This window comes from Mobula hypostoma, chromosome 17 (assembly GCF_963921235.1).
Source record: "Mobula hypostoma chromosome 17, sMobHyp1.1, whole genome shotgun sequence".
NCBI classification, from domain to species: Eukaryota; Metazoa; Chordata; class Chondrichthyes; order Myliobatiformes; family Myliobatidae; genus Mobula; species Mobula hypostoma.
The window spans coordinates 66045702-66066675 of record NC_086113.1 but is presented as its reverse complement, the minus strand read 5'-3'; the positions used below and the strand labels follow the sequence as shown (position 1 = coordinate 66066675).

The 20974-nt window shown below is 44.7% G+C and overlaps 1 protein-coding gene across 5 annotated transcripts in view; it reads right to left on the bottom strand.

Annotated features, from left to right (window-relative positions):
• Nucleotides 1-20460, bottom strand: part of nphp3 (nephronophthisis 3) — a 184930-nt gene extending 164470 nt beyond the window's left edge. For 3 of the 5 annotated variants that reach the window (XM_063070065.1, XM_063070066.1, XM_063070067.1), the window contains exon 1: nucleotides 6355-6741. In XM_063070065.1, coding sequence (XP_062926135.1) covers nucleotides 6355-6672 — 318 coding nt within the window. In that variant the 5' untranslated portion in view covers nucleotides 6673-6741. Of the gene's footprint in view, nucleotides 1-6354; nucleotides 6742-9983; nucleotides 10624-20322 lie in introns of those variants that run through there. The other 2 variants (XM_063070063.1, XM_063070064.1) reach the window with 2 other exon arrangements.
• Between the last annotated feature and the right edge of the window lie 514 nt (nucleotides 20461-20974).

The window sequence follows — 20974 nt, the reverse complement described above, 5'->3', positions numbered from 1 at the left end:
GTGCTCTGCATCCATTTCCTCGCAAAGCTGCTCAAACAGACGTGAGTTAAGGGCTTTTGCTTTGATGTGATTGATAACAACGTCACTCAATAAGCTGTTAAGATCAGGTGACATTTTTCAGTTAGTCAGCATTTCCCTGTGTGTGACAGTGTGTAGACTGGCATTCAGGAGCAACTTCTTTGACTCGGGTAGTGAAACCAGACTCGTTAAGCCGTTCCAACAGCTGTGCTTCAATGTCCTCCGCGATGTCATCGATTCTCCTTGAAACTGGTAGCTGAAAGAGAAACCTGTGCCATCTTGTTAGCTGCAGCTTCTCCCAATAGTTCACGGCACATGTCCTTGGCAGCAGGCAGAATCAATTCTTCACCAACAGTGAAAGGCTTCTTAGCCTTAGCAATATGGCTAGCCACTAAATATGACGCTCTCGGAGCAGCAGCATTTAACATAGAACATGGAATAGTACAGCACAGTACAGGCCCTTCAGCCCACATGTTGTGCCAACCCTCAAACCCTGCCTCCCATATAACCGCCCACTTTAAATTCCTCCATAGACCTGTCTAGTAGTCTCTTAAACTTCACTAGTGTATTTGCCTCCACCAGTGACTCAGGCAGTGTATTCCACGCACCAACCACTCTCTGAGTAAAAAACCTTCCTCTAATATCCCCCTTGAACTTCCCACCCCTTACCTTAAAGCCATGTCCTCTTGTATTGAGCAGTGGTGCCCTGGGGAAGAGGCGCTGGCTATCCACTCTATCTGTTCCTCTTATTATCTTGTACACCTCTATCATGTCTCCTCTCATCCTCCTTCTCTCCAAAGAGTAAAGCCCTAGCTCCCTTAATCTCTGACCATCATTCATACTCTCTAAAACAGGCAGGATCCTGGTAAATCTCCTCTGTACCCTTACCAATGCTTCCACATCCTTCCTATAGTGAGGCAACCAGAACTGGACACAGTACTCCAAGTGTGGCCTAACCAGAGTTTTATAGAGCTGAATCATTACATCGTGACTCTTAAACTCTATTCCTTGACTTATGGAAGCTAACACCCCAAAAGCTTTCTTTGTGGAGAGGAGGAGAAGATGGCAGCGTGACACAGCGCGCAGCAGCCGCCACAGTGAATAATATCTGTTGTCTGTCAAGTAGGGTGCCATGCACAATCCTGATATGATGGAGATGGACATGAGAGCACAGAGGAACATCTGGAGAAACTTCTGAAATGCCTTCTTCGCTGCCGCTGCTACTGTGTGATCCAGAATCTCCGGAGGAGAAGGCCCCGAATCCTCGGCTTTGCTTGTTGCTCGGCGACCGGGGCGGGGTCGAAGCGCTCGGCAGAGATGGTGCTCAGTGCTTGGTGTCGGAGGGCAGGCTGGAGGCTCAAAGTTTTCGAACGGACTCAGAGTCGACTGTGGTCAGGTGCTTCCAATGCATCGGCAGTTGTCGGCGCCTGGAGGTTTATGGCAGGGAGAGTTTCTCCCTTTTGCCGCCTGCTATCGGGGACTATCGGGAGTCAATCAGAATTTTGAGACTTTTTTTTTACCATGCCCGTGGTCTGCTCTTTATCAAATTATGGTATTCCTTTGCACTGCTGTAACTATACGTTATAATTATGTGGTCTTGTCAGTGTTAGTCTTTGGTTTGTCCTTTTTTTTTGTGATATCACTGGAGGAACATTGTATCATTTCTTAATGCATGCATTTCTAAATGACAATAACCGAGGACTGAGTGTCCTCATAATCTAATCTAATCAGCACTTGCTTCTGTCTCGCTTGCTCACATTTTTTCCGTTCAAAAAAGTCAAGGGGTTTGTCTTCAAGTGCAGGGTGCTTGGACTCGAGGTGCCGAAGCAGTTTTGAGGGCTTCATTGCCTCATTAGACAGCTTGTCTCCACATATCACACACAGGGGGCTTGGAGCGTGCGAGTCACCGGTTGCAATAAAGCCGTATTTTATGTATGACTCGTCGTATTTTCTGTTGAAGGAAGCTTTGCAGTCTCGGCCTCAGCTGTCTCTGCGCTATCATCATCGTTAGGCCTTTTATGTCCCCTACCATCTCTTCCAAAGAAACTCTCAAGCGACGTTTGTTTTTTACTCATCGAGTAGTTGAAGGTCTTCTCCGTGGATTGTCACCTTGTCGTGGTGAAGAAGCTTGTGTGGTCCTGAGATCCCGAGAGCGATGCCGTCTGGAGCTATGCTCCTGGTAGGGTCACCCATGGCGATAAGGTCGAGTGTAATGTCCCTGACAAAGAACAATCCAACCAAGGCCTCAACGGTGGAACAGGCGGACGAAGTTACTTCGAACTCAGCGGCTGTGAAGGCGGATGAAGGCTGCAACAAATCCATCAGCTCCAATCGTCGTGGTTTCCATGCCATTGGAATCAGTTGGTTGATTTCTGAAGTATCGTGTGCTTCTTGGAGTGCAACATCAAGTACACATTAAACAAATACACGCACAGGTGTCTTCACTCTGTGGGCCACTTCAAAACGAAGACCATCATCCTCGACCGAGGGATAGCCACGATGACGACAAGTTGCAGGTTAATGACTGACTGATGACCTCACGTGTGTTCAAGCTCAACAGTGGGCATGACAGGGAATGAGGAAAGGTGCAGCTGACTCATATCGTTTCATATCGCCAAATCGTATCGTTTCGTCGCGGCCCAGTAGCACATGCTTTGCAGCCCGGTCCCGGTCCACAGCCTGATGGTTGGGGACTGCTGCTCTAGTAAATATTAATAAATAAAATTTTGAAACAGATAAGGGGAATTTGTTTCTTTCTACCTTACCAGCCAGATCAAGAAACCTTCACCGACATAGACTGTGGGACCACTTTGTCGAGCACCTTCACTCCACCTGCAACAAGCAGAATTTGCCAGTGGCCAACCATTTTAATTCCAATCCCCATTCCGACATGTCGGTCAATGAGGCCAATCTCAGGTTGAAGAAGCAACATCTCATATTCCCCTGGAGTAGCATCCAACCTGATGGAATGAACATCAATTTTTCTAACATTTAGTAATTTCTCCCGCCCCCCCCCCACCTTCCCTCTTCTTCCATTCCCCACTCTGGCTCCCCTCTTATCTCCTCTCTTCTCCTCATCTGCCTATCACCTTCCTCTGGTGCCCCCATTTTCTCTTTTTCCCATGGTCTTCTGTCCATTCCTACCTAATCCCTTATTCTTCAGCCCCTCACTTTTTCCACCCATCTTCCAGCTTCTCAATTCAAGCTCCTCCTCCACCCACCCAGCTTCACCTATCACCTCTAGTTGGTCCTCCTTCCCCTCCCACTCCTACCTTCTTATTCTGGCTTCTCCTCACTTCTTTCCAGTCCTGAACCTTTCCGCATAACACCAACGTAGATTAGGGAGACCACTTTGTTGAGTACCTTAACTCCATCTGCAACAAGCTTGAAACAATGAATGTTTATTCCTTTCCATTGTTGCTGCTGAATTCCTCCAGCATTGTGCGTGTGTTACTCTGAAACCTCCAGCATCTGCCGAATCCGATGTTTATGGTTTGCTACAATTAGAGCTAATTTACTTACTTAATGAAATATCTCATGTTAGAAGCAATAGCTCCTATAATTTAAAAAAAAACTTCGGACATTTGAAATGAAGATAAAATTGATAAAACGCATTCATGAACACATGTACTGGGTCACATGTCAGTGTAGGCAAACAAGAGATGAATGCCTGTCTCAATCTTACGGGTATTCAAACCTTCAGTGAACTAATTCTATAAATGAAATAACTGTCAATATCCTCATCACATTAACTTGCCCCATACAATCCCCCCCCAAAAGTAATTACAGATGGGCTTATCAGTAAAGCTCCCATCCTGTAAAATTATCAAGAAACTCAAGCATCAGATAATGGACTGCATTGAGAAAATGAAATATTCATGGCTGTGCCTGTAATATCTGAGATATTGGTGAGAAGCTGCATTGTTGACCCAAGGATTATGTCATGGTGAAGGTGCTTCCACAAGGATTTACAACTTTTTGACTGCAACAACCAAGGAATGGCAAACATCTGCAAAAGAAATTGATGTGCTGGAGAATTTGATGGCAACCCCATATATCTGCTGCCCTTCATTTACCGGCCCTTTTGACTTGCTCCCTCCTGAGCATCACTGCCACGTATATTGCCCTTACACCTTGAACTGCTGCAAGTGAAGCTGCTCCCAATCCGCTTTTGAGAAGCAAGTTCCAGAACAATCTAGTAATGAAGAAGGAACATAGAATGTAATCACAATGCAGTACAGGTGCAAGCCCATTTGACCACGTTTTTGCCAAACTACACAGTAATTAAAGGCCTAACTAAGTCAGTTCCTTCTGCCTATACAAGTTCACATCCCTCCAGTTTCAGCAGATAGTATTTTCCTTCCAGGCGCCGACTACTGTGTGTAAAAAAAAACTGCCCCATACATCTCCATTAAACTTACCCCCCTCTCACTTTAAATGCATGTCCTCTAGTATTAGCCATTTCCACCCTGGGTGAAAGATACTGGTTGGCTATCTATGCCTCTCAGTCTCTGCCGCGAATACAACCCAAGTTCTTCTAGCAAACATCCACTAATCCAGGCAGCATCTTGGTAAACGTCCTCTGCATCCTCTCCAAAGTCTCCACATCTTTCCTCCATAAAGGGGCAACCTGAAATGACTGCAAAACTCCAGAGTCAGTCTAACCAGAGTTTTATAAAAGGAAATTGCCTTTTAAACTCATGACAAAGCATAGACCATCAACTTTTTGCTGTTGATGTTTCTGTAGCAGGCAATTTCTTTTTTACGAGGTTGAGTCACTAGCTCAATGCTCAAACCAGCATGGATGGAAGGCATGCCTGGGGAGCTGGCTGGATTCAAACTTGGGAGCCTTCGCTCCAAAGTCCGGCGCTGATGCCACTACGCCACCAGCCGGCCAAGTGTTTTATAAAACTACAACATAACTTCCTGACTCTTGAGTTCATTACCTCAACTAACAAAGACAAGCGCGCCTTTATTACCCCATCAACTTGTATAGTCACTTTTAGGAAGCTGTGGACCTGGACCCCAAAATCTCCCCATATATCAAGGGTCCAGCTATTAACTGTGCACTATCCCTTTACATCTGATATATATAGACACACAGACATATAATATATTTACTTAATGTATCATGAACAGCGGAAGTCTAAGTATGGATCCTTGCAGGCCACCACTGTTCTAGCCAAGATTAGTTCCATTGGCCACTGATCTCCACCTTCTATCGGCACACCAATTTGAGATCCAAACTGTCAGGTTCAGATCTTGCAGATAAGCCTACCATGTGGGACATTGTCAAATACCTTACTAAAATCCCTGTAGACAAAATCCACAGTTCTGCCTTTATCAATTACCTTCATCATCCGCACAAAAAATTCAAATAAAGTTAGTAAGACAAGATTTACCCTGCACAACTCCATGCCGATTGTCCCCAATTAAACAATGGCTCTCCAAGTGGTCATATATCCCATGAGATAGAGTCCTTTCCAAAGAGAGTGTGGGCACGTGGCCAAGTGGTTAAGGCATTGGACCAGCGACCTGAAGGTCGTGAGTTTGAACCCCAGCCGAGGCAACGTGTTGTGTCCTTGAGCAAGGCACTTAATCACACATTGCTCTGCGACAACACTGGTGTCTAGCTGTATGGGTCTTAATGCCCTTCCCTTGGACAACATTGGTGTCGTGGAGAGGGGAGACTTGCAGCATGGGCAACTGCTAGTCTTCCATACAACCTTGCCCAGGCCTGCGCCCTGGAGAGTGAAGACTTTCCAGGTGCAGATCCATGGTCTCACAAGACTAACGGATGCCTTAATTAATTAATTTCCAAAGAGTGCAATATGAGGTTATATGAGGCCATTCGGCTCTGTAATCACTCAACCAATAACCAGGAAAGTGTGACCCCCCCCCCGCCCTCCGTTAGACTGTTTGTGGTAACTTTTTTTTAAAAAGTCTTTCTCTTCTGAAATTTGTATACTTGTATATCCGTGCACTTGTAATGTTTCTGTGACTGTAATTTCCTTTAGGATCAATAAAATCTGCAGATGCTAGAAATCCAAGCAACACACACAACTGCTGGAGGAACTCAGCAGGCCAGGCACCATCTATGGGAAAGAGTAAACATTTGATGTTTCGGGCCGAGACCCTTTATCAGGAATGCTGATGAAGGGTCTCAGCCCAAAAAATCGACTGTTTACTCTTTTCCTCCAGCATTTTGTGTGTGTTGCTCACACTGCTTGAAGTCCATTTTAGGCAGGACCTTTACAACCAGGTAAAACAATTGCACTTGATTTCTCAGATCTCAAGTTCAGCATATATTACCTCACAACATCATCAATTTCTTACCTGAAGCTCTGCCCTCAGCCTTTTGTTTTCCTTGTCAAGCTTGCTTTCCCTTTTTTGCATGGAGGTAATTTCGTTATTTTTACTGACACGAAAGATATCATACTCCTTCTTGAGTCGCTCATATTCTGCAGCATATTCAAAGTCAACTGAAGCTGTTGACTTAAAGCTTGCGCCAATTACACGTGGTCCCCGTCTAAATGAGCTACGCAGCAGCTTGGCCTTGGGCTTGACTTCCACTGGGATCTCACACGCTTCTCCACCACCATCAGTATCTTCAATTACTTCATTTGGACCCACCAGTGAAGAGGCTGTTCCCATCTTGCCAGTATATTTACATACATTTAGTCCATGGTCTCTCCATTTCACAGCTACAATTGAAAAGAAACAAATCATATGCTGCAAAAATAAAAAAAACTGAGTTATTGCATGCTGGTCATTTTACAATAGTTATTCAAAAATTGTAGAATATAATGTAGTTAATCACAAATGTAAAGCTTGGGTCTTGATCAACTATTGACTGCAAAAGAAAAACATTTGTACATCAGGTTGGTAAGCAGACACACCAAGCCTCCATAAAATGCTTTCTGTACCTTCAAGAATCTCATGGAACATTCCTAGTTTTCACATTAGGGAAATAAGTTAGCTTAAAACAAAGCATTGCCATCTTCTGAACATTTTTTTTTGCAATCTGCTCCTTCTAAGTGCTAAGACAAACTTTTCAGTTATAGCACCTTGTAATTCTTGCTAATGATAAACAGCTGTAACAGAAGAGAACACTTGCAATCTTTTTCTGAAATCACACTATGAAATACATTCAGGGGCCACTTTACTGGGCAGCTCCTGTACCTGATACAGTATGTTTGTGGTCTTCAGCCGCTGCTACCCATCTCAAGGTTCAATGTTTTGTTCATACAGAGATGCCCTTCTGTTGTAACGTGTGATTATTTGGGTTACTGTCACCTTCATGTCAGCTTGAACTAGTTTGGCCATTCTCCTCTGACCTCTCTCTCATTAACATGGCATTTTCACCCACAGAACTGCCAATCAGTGGATGTTTGTTTTGTCTCGCACCATCCTCCATAAACACCGGAGACTTGTGTGTAAAAATGCCTTGTTAATGAGAGAGGTCAGAGGAAAATCCCAGAAGATCTGCAGTTTCTGAGATACTCAACCCTCCCCATCTGGCACAAACAATCATTCAATGGTTAAAGTCACTTTGATCACATTTCCTCCCCATTCTGATGTTTGGTCTGATCAACAACCAAACCTCTTGGCCATGCTTTTATGCATTGAGTTGGTGCCACAAGATTGGCTGATTAGATATTTGCATTAATGAGATGTACAGAAGGTATCTAAAAGTAGCTGCTGAGTATATTGCAACTTTAGATTGCCATACCCGTGTAGTAAATGCATCACTCTAAATGGTTGGTTCAGCCGGCAAGTTTCTCCAATGTTCTCTTTTCCAAACAGAAAGATCACATATCATTTTTCTTTACAGTAACTGAAATTTCAACATACAAATTAAGGGCTAATAAATTCAAATGATAAATATTGATGGTAAATATGCATCAGTTAAACCTGTCATTAAAAGTTTTACTTGAGAACTCCCAGTCATATAGTATAAGCCTTTAATTAATACATAGAAACATAGAAAATAGGTGCAGGAGTAGGCCATTCGGCCCTTCGAGCCTGCACCGCCATTTATTATGATCATGGCTGATCATCCAACTCAGAACCCTGCACCAGCCTTCCCTCCATACCCTCTGATCCCCCTAGCCACAAGGGCCATATCTAACTCCCTCTTAAATATAGCCAATGAACTGGCCTCAACTGTTTCCTGTGGCAGAGAATTCCACAGATTCACCACTCTCTGTGTGAAGAAGTTTTTCCTAATCTCAGTCCTAAAAGGCTTCGCCTTTATCCTCAAACCGTGATCCCTCGTTCTGGACTTCCCCAACATCGGGAACAATCTTCCTGCATCTAGCCTGCCCAATCCCTTTAGGATTCTATACGTTTCAATCAGATCCCCCCTCAATCTTCTAAATTCCAACGAGTACAAGCCCAGTTCATCCAGTCTTTCTTCATATGAAAGTCCTGCCATCCCAGGAATCAATCTGGTGAACTTTCTTTGTACTCCCTCTATGGCAAGGATGTCTTTCCTCAGATTAGGGGACCAAAACTGCACATAATACTCCAGGTGTGGTCTCACCAAGGCCTTGTACAACTGCAGTAGTACCTCCCTGCTCCTGTACTCGAATCCTCTTGCTATAAATGCCAGCATACCATTCGCCTTTTTCACCGCCTGCTGTATTTATCACAAACTGATCTAGGATTGTACAAATGTCTACTTTCCCAGGTTGCATCAACATAGTCAATTGAAAAGGATTATCAATTCTTTACCCTCCAGCCTCTTCTATCTAGAGATGTTACAAACTAGTCTGAGGAAACTACAGAAAACTTGAAAAGCAGTTTCAAGTTCCCAAACACTAAAACATCACAGGTCCTCTGAGCCCAATACATTGATGCAATCTCAAAGGTGGCATGCCAGTGGCTCTACTTCATTATGAGTTTGAGGGGACTTAGTAAACAAAGTGATAAATTCCTGTAGATATGCATTCTGATTGGTTGCATCACAGCCTGGCTTTATCACAAGAGGCTACAAACTGTAGACTCAACCAGCTCCAAACTGAGCACAATATGCCCTAACATTGAAAACATCTTCAATAAGATGTACCGGTACTTCACGGTGAGATACATCACTAAGAACCTTCCCCACCCAGGGCATGCCCTCTTCACATTACTGCCATAAGGGAAGGGGTACAGGAGCCTGAAGACCACACTCAGGGATTCAGGATCAGCCTCTCCCCTCTACTTTCAGATTTTTGAAAAGTCCAGTCAGAGTCAGATTTATTATCACTGGCATTTGACATTGAATTTGTTAACTTAGCAGCAGCAGTTCAATGCAATACAAATCTAACAGAGAAAAAAATAAAAATAATAAACAAGTAAATCAATTACATATATTGAATAGATTAAAAAATCGTACAAAAATAGAAATAATGTATATTTAAAAACAGAAGTGAGATAGTGTCCAAAGATTCAATGTCCATTTAGGAATCAGATGGCAGAGGGGAAGAAGCTGTTCCTGAATCACTGAGTGTGTGTCTTCAGGCTTCTGTACCTCCTACCTGATGGTAACAGTGAGAAAAGGGCATGCCCTGGGTGCTGGAGGTCCTTAATAATGGACGCTGCCTTTCTGAGACACCGCCCCCTGAAGATGTCCTGGGTACTTTGTAGGCTAGTGCCCAAGATGGAGCTGACTAGATTTACAACCTTCTGCAGCTTCTTCTGGTCCTGTACAGTAGCCCCTCCATACCAGACAGTGATGCAGCCTGTCAGAATGCTCTCCACGGTACAACTATAGAAGTTTTTCAGTGTATTTGTTGACATCCAAAATCTCTTCAAACTCCAAAGAAAGTATAACTGCTGTCTTGCCATTTTTATAACTGCATCAATATGTTGGGACCAGGTTAGATCCTCAGAGATCTTGTCACCCAGGAAGTTGAAGCTACTCAGTCTCCCCACTTCTGATCCCTCAATGAGGATTGGTATGTGTTCCTTCATCTTACCCTTCCTGAAGTCCACAATCAGCTCTTTCGTCTTACTGACGTTGAGTGCAAGGTTGTTGCTGCGACACCATTCCACTTGTTGGCATATCTCACTCCTGTACGCCCTCTCGTCACCACCTGAGATTCTACCAACAATAGTTCTATCATCAACAAATTTATAGATGGTATTTGAGCTATGCTTAGCCACACAGTCGTGTGTATATAGAGAGTAGAGCAGTGGGCTAAGCCCACATCCCTGAGGTGCACCAGTGTTGATCGTCAGCGAGGAGGAGATGTTATTGCCAATCCACACAGACTATGGTCTTCCGGTTAGGAATTTGAGGATTCAATTGCAGAGGGAGGTGCAGAGGCCCAGGTTCTGCAACTTCTCAATCAGGATTGCGGGAATGACGGTATTAAATGCTGAGCTATAGACAATGAACAGCATCCTGACATAGGTGTTTGTGTTGTCCAGGTGGTGGAAAACCGTGTCCAATAACACTGCCGTGCTATTTCCATCCGTTTGCACTACTTAGTTTTGTCATTTATAATAATTTCGTCTCTGCACTGTACTGCTGTCACATCATATGTTCATATGTCAAATTTCTATGACACAGCAGTAGAATTTATCTTAAAAGAGTGAGATCTTTTGAAAAATAAATCACTTTACAAACAGCTTGTTTGTTCCATAAATTAAGTGAAAGACAGAGAGATATAGATAACAGTGGGCATACTTTATTACAGTAATTTACAGCAGTTTTATTCTGAAGGCAATTAATCACTTCAAATATTTTAGATTAGATTATTAGATGAGATTTTATCAATTTAGTGAAAAACAACAAATTAACAGTCTCATCACTATCTTCTAAGATTGAGAAAGATGGAGACAGCCACAAGTATGGGGAGATTGAATAAGACTGGCTAGCAATTTCATTACTCATTCCCAAGAAAATTACTCTTAAAAATGTCAGGTTGAATTTTAAAAACAAACACAACCTCACTGAGGGAAAAACCCAAGAGGCTGAATTGAACACAAACACAAAGAAATCTGCAGATGCTGGAATTTCAAGCAACACCCCCAAAATGCTGGTGGAACGCAGTAGGCCAGGCAGCATCTATTGAAAGAGGTACAGTCGACGTTTCGAGCCGAGACCCATCATCCCAACGAAGGGACTCGGCCCAAAAAGTCGACTGTACCTCTTCTAACAGATGCTGCCTGGCCTGCTGCATTCCACCAGCATTTTGGGGGTGTAGGTTGAATTGAAACCAGCTTCTGACCTACCATCATTTATCCTTACCAGGAATAAGGCTGTGTTGGAGTTTTATCAGAATAGGAGAGCTTTCCATTAACGGGAAATATCTGACAGAAGATTAAGCAAAGTATTACTGAAGCTATTCAAAATTGCAAAAGAATTGGTAAAAGAACCACAGATAACACAAGGAATTCTTTTCATAACCTGATATCTGGAATATGTTCCTCAAAAAAAAAAATCCCCCTTCCTCCCCTCCCAACAACCTCATCCCAGGTTACTTCTGCGCCTGCCCCTCTCCCCCCACCGCCCCCCAGCCCACCAGGTCAACATGCTCCTATTTTAGCTCCAACATTGAAAATATCTTTTTTGTTTTGCAATTGCCACTCATGCACCCGTCACTTCTATATCACTTTCTGCTCCCTTAATTAGTCCCAGTAACGTGCTGACAACCATCTTCCTTTTAACAAAGTAACATTATTAGAGATTAGCTAGCATTCCTTTCTCTTTTTAAATCTGCTGTCATCAGCCTTCTGAACATCAAACAATTCCTTGTGGGTGATTTGCCAACAATCATAACCCTCCTTATCCATTCTAAAGGTACTAAACATGCTGAGGCCCTTCAAGTTCATGCACTTTACTTCTAGAACTCGATCGAATCCCATCACCCGGGACATGTCTTCTGCTCATTGCTACTATCACAGAGGTAGTACAGGAGCTTAAAGACACCTACTCAACATCCTCCCCACTGCCACAGTTTTGAATGGACAATGAACTGATGTACGCAACCTCATTTTTTCTTTTTTGCTCTTTTTACTGTACATTTCTTATTACAATTTATAATTTACATATCACAATGTCCTGCTGCCATAAAACAGCATATCTCACTGCATATGCCAGTGATATTAAACCTTTCTCTGCTCCATATATTCTGACTCAATGACAAAAGCTAGCAGATGGAGAGATGGGTGGAGCATTACTCTGAACGCTTCTCCAGAGAAAACAGCCTCTCGGACAGCGCGCTAGATGCTGTGGAATGCCTGCCTGTCATGGAGGAACTTGATGCATTGACGACTGCCGAAGAGCTGAGTAAAGCCATCGACAGCCTGCACACTGGGAAGGCACCAGGACTGGATGGCATTCCACCAGAGGCCATCAAATGCGCAAAGGGCATCCTGCTAAACCACCTGCACGAACTACAGTGCCAGTGCTGGACAGAGGGAGCAGTGCCGCAAGGCATGAGAGACTGCAACATTGTCACCCTATATAAGAACAAAGGGGACAAAAGCGACTGTAACATCTACAGGGGAATCTCCTTGCTGAGCATCGTTGGGAAGGTCTTCGCCCGCATGGTCCTGAACAGACTGCAGAAAATAGCTGAAAGGGTATATGTCGAGTCTCAGTGCGGTTTCAGGTCAGAACGCTCCACAATCGACAAGATCTTCTCCCTTCGACAGCTACAAGAGAAATGCAGAGAGCAAAGACAACCACTCCACACCACTTTCACTGACCTTACGAAGGCCTTCGACCTTGTGAGCAGAGGCGGCCGGTTCAAAATTCTCGCCAGGATTGGTTGTCCCGCGAGGCTCCTCAGGATAGTTCAGTCATTCCACACAGACATGAAGGGCGTCGTTCAGTTCGACAGCTCTTCTTCGAAGGCCTTCAACATCCGTAGCGGTGTGAAGCAGGGCTGTGTGCTTGCCCCCACCCTGTTCGGCATCTTCTTCGCAGTCATGCTGAAGCACGCCTTTGGAACATCAACAGATGGTGTCTACCTCCACACCAGATCGGACGGGAGGCTGTTCAGTCTGTCCCGGCTGAGGGCGAAAACCAAGGTTCGTGAAGTACTGATCAGGGACATGTCATTTGCAGACGACACAGCACTGGCAACACACTCTGAAGAGCAACTGCAACGCCTCATGGACAGCTTCTCAAGAGCCTGCCAGGACTTCAGCTTGACCATCAGCCTGAAGAAGACCAACGTGTTGGGCCAAGGCGTTGAACACCCCCCTACCATTACCATCAACAACTACAAGCTGGAGGTAGTTCACGAGTTTACATACCTTGGCTCCACCATCACGGACAGTCTCTCCCTGGATCCCGAGATCAACAGACAGATCAGACGAGCAGCCTCAACATTCGCCAGGCTGACAAAGAGAGTCTGGGAGAACAGAAAGCTGACGACGCACACCAAAATTGCAGTCTACAGGGTCTGCGTCCTCAGCACACTGCTTTACAGCAGCGAGACCTGGAGCCTCTACTCCAGACAAGAGCAGCGTCTCAATGCCTTCCACCTTCACAGCCTGAGACGCATCCTGGACATCAAGTGGGTTGACCGAGTCACCAACAATGAGGTCCTGGCCCATGCCCAGATACCCAGCCTCTTCATCCTGCTCCAACAACGCCATCTCCACTGGCTGGGCCATGTACACCACATGTCAGACAGGAGGATCCCGAAAGACCCGCTGTACGGGGAACTGGCCTCCGGCAAGGGAGCACAAAGGCAGCCCCATCTTCGTTTCAAAGACGTTTGTAAGAGAGACATGAAGTCACTGAAAATGAACGTCGAGAGGTGGGAGATATCGCAAGTGATCGCTCTCACTGGAGGCTGGAACTACGCAGAGGTCTGAAAAGAAGAGAAGCTGAGGCTTGCTGTTGAAGAAAAGCGCACTCGTTGGAAAAACAGCACCAAGGCAACACTGGAGGACAGCACCTTCAAGTGCAGTCGCTGCAGCCGAGACTGTCACTCCCGTGTGGGCCTCTACAGCAACAATAGATGCTGCTCTAACACGGACTGAAGCAAGACCTTCCAGGCGCAGATCCATGGTCTCGCGAGACTAACGGATGCCACAACACAACACTATTCTGATTAAAGCCAATAACGTCCTATCTGAGCAACACACACAAAATGCTGGTAATCGCAGCAGGCCAGGCAGCATCTATAGGAAGAGGTACAGGCGACGTTTCAGGCCGAGATCCTTCGTCAGGACAAACTGAAAGAAGAGATAGTAAGATATTTGGAGGCCGGAGGGGGGAAGGTGGGGGAGCTGGAAAGTTGATTGGCAAAAGGGATACGAGGCTAGAGAAGGGAGAGGATCATGGGACAGGAGGCCTAGGGAGGAAGAAAGTGGGAGGGGGGCCCAGAGGAAGATTCACACCTAATATTCCGTCTGGGTAGCCTCCAACCTGATGGCATGAACATTGACTTCTCTAACTTCCGTTAATGCCCCTCCTCCCATTCTCACCCCATCCCTTATTTATTTTTATTTTTCCCCCTTTTTTTCCTCTCTCTTTTTTCTCCCTCTGTCCCTCTCATGATAACTCCTTGCCTGCTCTCCATCTTCCTCTGGATTATCTCTTACTAGCTCTTCTTTCAGTTAGTCCTGACGAAGGGTCTCGGCCCGAAACGTCGATTGTACCTCTTCCTGTAAATGCTGCCTAGCCTGCTGCGTTCACCAGCATTTTATGTGCGTTGCTTGAATTTCCAGCAGCTGCAGATTTCCTTGTGTTAACGTCCCATCTGATCCTTCAACCAACTGGCAAAACCTACTCAACACTACGACCATATTGCACAACAATGGACTGTGTTTTCTTATCATAAACAAGAGAAAATCTGCAGATGCTGGAAACCCAAGCAACACACTCAAAATGCTGGGATGAACTCAGCAGGCCAGGCAGCATCTATGGGGAGGAATAAACTGTCAACATTTCTGGCTGAAACCTTTCCTCAGGACCAAATGAAAGGTGTTAGCCTGAAATACGGACTGTTTGTTCCCCTCCATAAAAGAACTGATCACTTCCCTGGCGTCATAACTGACCTCATGTTGACTTTATAATGCTGTCAAAGTCACTATTCTCCAACTCTAACATTACCTGATGTACCCTTCATCCATCTTGCCATCCAATAGACTTCTAGCCAGCTTTCCTCATTTTGTTCTCCATAAAGTGGATGATACTTAAAACTGCCCCAGATTACTTGCACTCAACTCACAGCATCACATCCTTCCCTGATGAACTCAATGCATTCTATGCAGATTTTCAACAGAAGGGGATTGGAATGTCACTACCCACCCCAACAGCCTTAAACACACTAGTACACACAGTCACCATTACACACATCAGATCAGTCTACTTGAAAGTGAACTCATGGGAAGAATCTGGCATAGATCTTTAAATCCTGCGTAGATCAGCAGGTGGGGATATCTGCAGACATTTTTAACCTTTCCCTGCTTTAATCTGAGGTCCCCACCTGCTCTAAGAACATTATCACCCTGTTATCAAAGGCATGGCAGTGTAGGGGATGGAGTAAACCTGATTTATACTGCTGCGTCAAACGGACACAGTAACCTACGCAGGTGACTTACGCGTGTTGTGAGCATTTATACTTGTACATTGGTGTATCTGCGTCGCTTGCAATTCGCGCATGTCATGCATGTGCACAGACCTGCCCGCGCAAGGCTTCATGGTCATGGTAGTCTTTCTCGGGGTAAACAAGATTAAAGCGAGCGTCTTTTCTCGTAAAAGCCAAACGTGTCCTCCATAATTTCGGAGGTCTGTAAAGCTTTATGGAAAGCATTGCAACCAGAGTTCCTTCCCTGCCCTTCAGTCGCCCAATAGGAAGCTATTGCAGCGTAGGAGGAAATGAGATGTTACCAAGCAGATCAATCACAGTTGTTGCGGTCTGCGTTGCCGCAACGTGTAGTTACATTTTGGGAGAAGTGCGCGTCACAGCAACGCAGGCTCTCGCGTAGGGTTCCGCCTCGGCTTTGCGGCGACGCAGTACTTATGGCAACGCGTTGACGCAGAAGTATAAATCAGGCTTTAGGCTATTACAGCACCAGCAGCACGTTAATCTGAGGTCCCCACCTGCTCTAAGAACATTATCACCCTGCTATTGAAGGCATGGTAGTGTAGGGGATGGAGTAAGGCTATTACAGCATGGTTGCAATTCCATCCTTACTCTGTCAGAATTTGTATGCTCTGCCCGTGAATGTGTGGCTTTCCTCCAGGTGCTCTGGTTTCCTCTGAAATTGCACAGACAATTTTAATTACCATTTTCCTTGCAGTTTAATAATTATCTGTTTGTAATTAAGTAGCATTTATATACATTAGTTTAGTATGTGCTATACAAAGTATAATTCTGAAAGCTTCTCTGTGCTTCATTAAGTGAATAAGTGTTTTTTCATTGCTTACTTTTACTGCAGAATTCAATAAGTATTTTCTAAATGTGTTATTGATTCATATTTGCGCTGCTTTTGGATGCCATCTTTAATTTCTCTCTTCTTCAAGTAGTAAGACCCATATCACTGTTTCGTTACTGCTCTCTTTGTTCTACCAATTCTTAATGAAACAACAGTGAAGCAACAAGTTTTATGCCTCGTTCCTGACTTCTGCACGAGGCTTGGATTTAAACACCAGAATCCAACAGTATGTTAACTGGTCACATCAGTGTAGCTGGGCCACGTGGACTCGTTGAGGTAGAAGCATCTTTACTGTATCTCTATATACAACACACAAACTATAAAAGAAAAGTAGAATAATGCACCTCACCAACTACTGCCTGTAGCCCTCACCTCCATCACCATGAAGTGCTTTGAGAGGCTGGTCATGGTACACATTAAACTCAGCCTCCCAAGCAACACACTCAAATTCATCTATCTCTAAAAACAGGTCCACAACAGATGCCATCTCCCCAGCCTACACTCAGCACTGGAGGATCTGGATAACAAAGACTTCTTATTGACTGCAATAACTGTAATTCCAAGCTAACTCCTAGACCTGGGACTCAACACCTGTTTGCAACTGGATCCTTGATTTCCTGGCCAACAGACTGGAATCAGTAAGAGGCAGCAACACCTCTGCCACAGTAACCTCAACACTGGTGCCCCACAAGAGTGTGTCCTCAACTTCCCATACACTCACGACTATGGAGCTAACTTCATCTACAAATTTACAGGTAACACCCCACAGTGGCCCAAATCACAAATAATGATGAGTTGGAGTACAGAAGGAAATACACAGTTCAGTGACATGGTCTCAAAACAACAACCTTTCCTTCAATGTCAGCAAAACGAAAGGGCTGACCAGTGACATCAGGAAACAGGGGAGTGCATTCATTTACATAAATGGAGCTGAGGTGAAGATGATTGAGAGCTTCAAGTTCCTTGGTGTAAACATCACCAGTGTGTCTGTGTCCAACTGCTATGGCCAAGGAAGCCTCTGCTTCCTCAGCAGTTTAAGGGAATTTGGCATGCCCCCATTAACCCTTACTAATTTTTTATAGATGCACCATAAAAAGCATCAGAGCTGGAATGGCTCAAGTCCACGAGAAACAGTGGACATCACAGAAAACAGCCTCCCCTCCATGGACTTTGTCTACACTTCTCACTACCTCCAGAGAAACTGCCAGCATATCAAAGATGCCTCCCCATCCAGACATTCTCTTCTCTCTCCCCCACTCCTCCCTGCCATTGGGCAGAAGATACAAAGGTTTGAAAGCACACACCACGAGGTTCAAGGGCAGCTTCTGACCCACTGTTATAAGGGTCCTGAACATGACTGGTATGATTGGATGGACATTTGACCCCACAGTCTATCTCATAATGAACTTTCACCTGTCTGGCTGCCTGCACTTTCTGTGTGCCGAAAAGCTCTATTCTGCACCCTGTCATAGCTTTACCCTTGATCTATCGATATGGTGAAATGACATGTCGAGCTGGCATGCAGAACAAACCATGTAACAGTGATGAACTAATTACCCATAACAGAATGACATTTAAACACTAACACGGGCTCATTGTAAGAATGGCAGAACAAGTTCCCTCCCTCCCTCTCTCCATTTGGAATGGTTTCTTCTCATTTTTATATGCTTTTGATACTACTCATGATAATATTACAGAGATACAATTACCAGATAGCGAGTTTTGGGCATTTTCCACTTATAGTGAAAATTGACTTCAGTAAAAATGGAACTTGAGGACTGCTTGTAATGTCGATCTGCCTCTCTACCAAAGGCCTTTAGTTTCAGTCCCAGGGAATAACGGTCAAACACAGCCCACTTAGAAGTACATACTGTTTATTAGCAAGCTTGCATTCTCAGTTGTCAAAATAGAGTCCCTGCTCACCGAACCTGAGAAAATCTGCAGCCGAGTGAGCCCACTGTTTGCAGCTGCAGATATACATTACTATCAGATATTTTGATAAGGGTAGACCAAGAAGCTTCTCATGGGACAAACACTTCTTCGTTCATACATTATTCTCACAGCACGGCTTGTCAAGCTGCCAATAAGTCAGTTCGGTTTTAGCCCTTTTAATTCTGCATATAATTCCTCAATAACACCAAACTAACCTTCTCCACGTGCATTAGCTTCTGGTTAAAGCAACGTCTTCATTTTAAAATCCTTATCTTTGTTTTCCAAACACTCCATGGACCATATCAATTCCCTTGCCAACTTCCTTAAGTTCCTTCAGACTCAACTCAACCGGATACCTTAGTTCCTCCAAGTCTGACCCATTCATCACTCAGGAGTTAATTACCGCATCTCTGATCTCCTTTTCTAAAACTTCAATTTCACTCCCCTTTGTCATTCTCTCCTTCATGATAACTCTTAAAACCTTCAATCAACCACTGGTCTTCCCCCTTAATGTCACTTTACACAGCTTAGCATCAAATTCTGCTTCAGAAAATATTGCTAGACTGCCCTGGAATAGTTTTGCTATTTTATAGTTATTAAATAAATGGAAATTGTTCTTACTGTCGCAGAAAAAAAAATTGGAAGCAAATTCAATAGTAACGCAATTGATTTCACTTTGCAGAGACATGGAAATGAAAACAGGGGAGCGGAAAGAATTAGACAACTCTGTCAAAGTCTAAGAACAACAATAATCAGTGTTCTCATTCTAAAAAAAGTCAGAGAAACAAAGAAGGGAGCAAGAAAAGAGTGAAAAAGCTAGGGGTAATCACAATACACATTTAGACTGACTTACCAAGTGCAACATCACTTCAGACCCAATGATATCAGTCACCAAATCAACTCACTGAATTTTGCTCAAATATATTCTGATGTCAGTCATTCTCCAAAGTCAAAGAATAGATTAGCTAGATTCTTAAAGCACAATCAATTCAATGTCAATGCATCTCCAATGACCAAATCATAGCAAATATTCAGGTCCTTCAAAAAAAAAGGGCAAAACCTGCATTTATATGATGTCGATTTGAAGATGTTGCAAAGCACTTGACATTTCATGGCATATTTTGAGACATTCTCTTGTAATGCAGGGAAAACATATCCATAGACAGGAATGTAATCACTGAGCAGTCAGCTTTTAGATTTTCAGTAAGGGGTAAATATTGGTCACAACTGTTCTTCAAAATAGCACCACTGAATCTTTTAAACACACCTAACCCTGATTCTCTCATTCAAAGAACAGCATATCTACTGAGGCATCCTGAGTAACATACATTTGAGATGGCCAAGAATTTTAAGTCTGTTTCTGTGCGGGTGGAAGTTGTTGGGATGGTGTCAGAGAGATGGACCATCATTTGAGAAGAGCAAAGGGGGCTGTTGGAGTGTGAGAGCTGTTGGTTGGGGTGTTTGTTGAGCATCTGTTGATTGCGAGGTACGAGCGTAAGTTGGTGGGGATGTTAGCAGGTGGTAGGTGTTGGTGGGAGATGGCAGTTTTGAATGGTGATGGAGGGGGCTGCTTGCGGGAGGGATGTCACTGCAGGAATTTTAGTCGGTAAGGATGGAAATGTCAGAGGCGGTGTTGGGAGGAGAGTATAAAAGTGTTACTAGCCATTAGAGATGAGAGTGGAGATGGGGAAGTCAGTGAGGGTGGGGTCCAGGGGCTATTGGTGGGAATATCAGTGGAGCGTGGTGGATGCCGTGGGATGGGGATAAAGTGCAAGTGGGGACAGGAGTTAAGGACAGATTAGAGTGTGGGCTGGGGGAGGCGCAGGCCTGTCAATGGGGAGGGGGTGAGGGGTGCGGATCAATGGGGGGAGGAGGTATAGCGTGGAGTTGAGGTGGGACGATGGGGGGCCGAGAGGTTGGATGCCTGGGTTAATGGGTCCCGAATACCCAACGCCGCGCACCAGAGCGAGCGCTAACCTCCGGCAGAGCCGAGCGTCCTGGCGCACCGAAGCCCCGGGGCCCGATTCCCGGGACGGCCCGGTCCAACTCCCGTCCTGCTGCCCCTAGTTACGCGTCAACCGTGACGAAACGCGCCTGCGCGCTGCTGGGTTACGGTATCCCGGCTGCTTCAAACCCGAGCGGAGAACGCGACCGCAGGGAGTCATGTGTTTCCATGCACCACCTTGCTCCCCCCGCAGAACTATCTGCTTTCCTGCTTGTGAAGTCCAACATAACGTGCATTACCGCCACCTACTGAGGTGGCGTGTGGAGCAAAGAGGCAGGAGCTATAGTCGCTTCAATTTCCTTCCCCGAAAAAACTCAAAAAGTCTAGTGCTTTTCCGAAAGTCAAATACGCACTTATATACAGATGGCAGTGATGTCCTAACAAACTATCCGTATTAAACTCTGTCTGTCCCAGAGACCTCTATTCAGCAATTAGACTTTTCATTTGCAATTAATAAAATCTGCATGGAGACATAAAGTACAGCACAGAAACCGGCCCTTCAGCCCATCTAAACCATGTCTACTCCCTTTGACCTCCTCGTGGACCATAGCCCTCCATACCCTCACTATCCATGTGCCTATCCAAACTTTGCTTAAACGTTGAAATCGAGCTTCCAAGCACACT